The sequence below is a fragment of the Acomys minous genome (genome assembly GCF_964271855.1).
Source record: "Acomys minous genome assembly, chromosome: 2".
Classification (NCBI taxonomy): domain Eukaryota; kingdom Metazoa; phylum Chordata; class Mammalia; order Rodentia; family Muridae; genus Acomys; species Acomys minous.
The window spans coordinates 11,087,036-11,088,379 of NC_140484.1; the positions used below are offsets into that span (position 1 = coordinate 11,087,036).

Sequence of the window (1,344 nt, forward strand, 5' to 3'; positions counted from 1 at the left end):
CCCTCTGTATCCTAGTATGCCTGGACAGAGCTGGTGTTATTCTATTATTTTAGGTAGTTCTTCGAAATACTGATGTCCTAAGAAGAGTCTTGTTTGAAATAAATTATAATTTATTAGTTTTATTCAATTTATATTAGAACACTTTTTTTTTACAAAACTGTCTTAAAAGAATTTAATACCATATACTTTTTAATGAATGCTTAAAATCCTTTTTCAACTTAAAATAATAATATAATCATTATCTGTGTATTCAGTTAGTGATGTACCAAATCCCAAAATTAGCAATGCAATAACCCACCCTTAAAATCCTCAGTATTCTCTCTTTTATTGCATTAATTCCAAACATCCTAGTACAGTACCTTAAAAATAAATAACACGCTGACGTGTTCTTCCAGTGGCGGACCAGTGGTTTGTCCAGTGCGGGGCAAAATGGAGCTCGAGGCCATGCGTAGGTGTACCAGCCTGGTGACCCCGGCTGTCTTCCCACACCTGACTGTGGTGCTTCTGGCCATCGGTGTGTTCTTTACTGCCTGGTTCTTCGTTTACGAGGTCACCTCCACCAAGTGCACACGCGACATATACAAAGAGCTCCTCATCTCCTTGGTGGCCTCACTCTTCATGGTCTTTGGAGTCTTGTTCCCCTTGCTCTGGGTTGGCATCTATGTCTGAGACCCCAAGGGTACCCACCAGGAAGCTCACAAAGTCCTTGCTTTTGTAAATTAATTTTTTACCATTGCCACACTTGTCCGCCTGCTGTTTCCAATAAAGGCAGACGTATGCAAAAAAAAGAAAAAAAAAAAAAAAAGAAAAGGAGAGAAAAACATGTCTGCCCTCTATCTGTCTATTTACACTAAAAATAAAGAAATTAATCATATCTCTTATGTTCTCAGCCATAACTCCTCAACAGAGCATGCTATGCCAGCTCTCTGTGCATTGACACAGGCCATTCCTAATGGTTGCACTGCCTTCCTTCTAATTTTGCTAGCTTATACATAGCTCACTGAAAAAATTAGTAACTATCAAAAATCATCATTATCAACAACAAGAAGAATGAAACTTAACAAAACCATTCCCCCAAATCTTCAAGTTGCATTCAGTCTTCATTCTGCTTTCATCCAATCCCTAGGTAGCTGTACATCATGCCACATTGCAGGCTTGGGATATATGTCTGTATTTGTGAGCTAGATATGGTTATGAAGAGTGGAAACTATTCTCATCTGGCTAAGCTTTACTTACTCCCATGCCCATTTAAAAAGTATTAGTAGAAATGGATTCATTGGTATTTAAATGAGCAAGAGAGAAATTTTCCAAATGGATCAGGTAGAATTCACAAAGGCAAGAAGA

The 1,344-nt window shown here is 38.2% G+C and overlaps 1 protein-coding gene across 1 annotated transcript; it reads left to right on the plus strand.

Annotated features, from left to right (window-relative positions):
* Positions 1 to 404: 404 nt before the first annotated feature.
* On the plus strand, positions 405 to 799 carry LOC311592063 (dolichyl-diphosphooligosaccharide--protein glycosyltransferase subunit TMEM258-like). Its single transcript, XM_084772021.1, has one exon. The coding sequence runs from the start codon at positions 430 to 432 to the stop codon at positions 667 to 669; it is 240 nt and encodes a 79-aa protein (XP_084628147.1). The 5' UTR covers positions 405 to 429; the 3' UTR covers positions 670 to 799.
* The last annotated feature ends 545 nt before the right edge of the window (positions 800 to 1,344 follow it).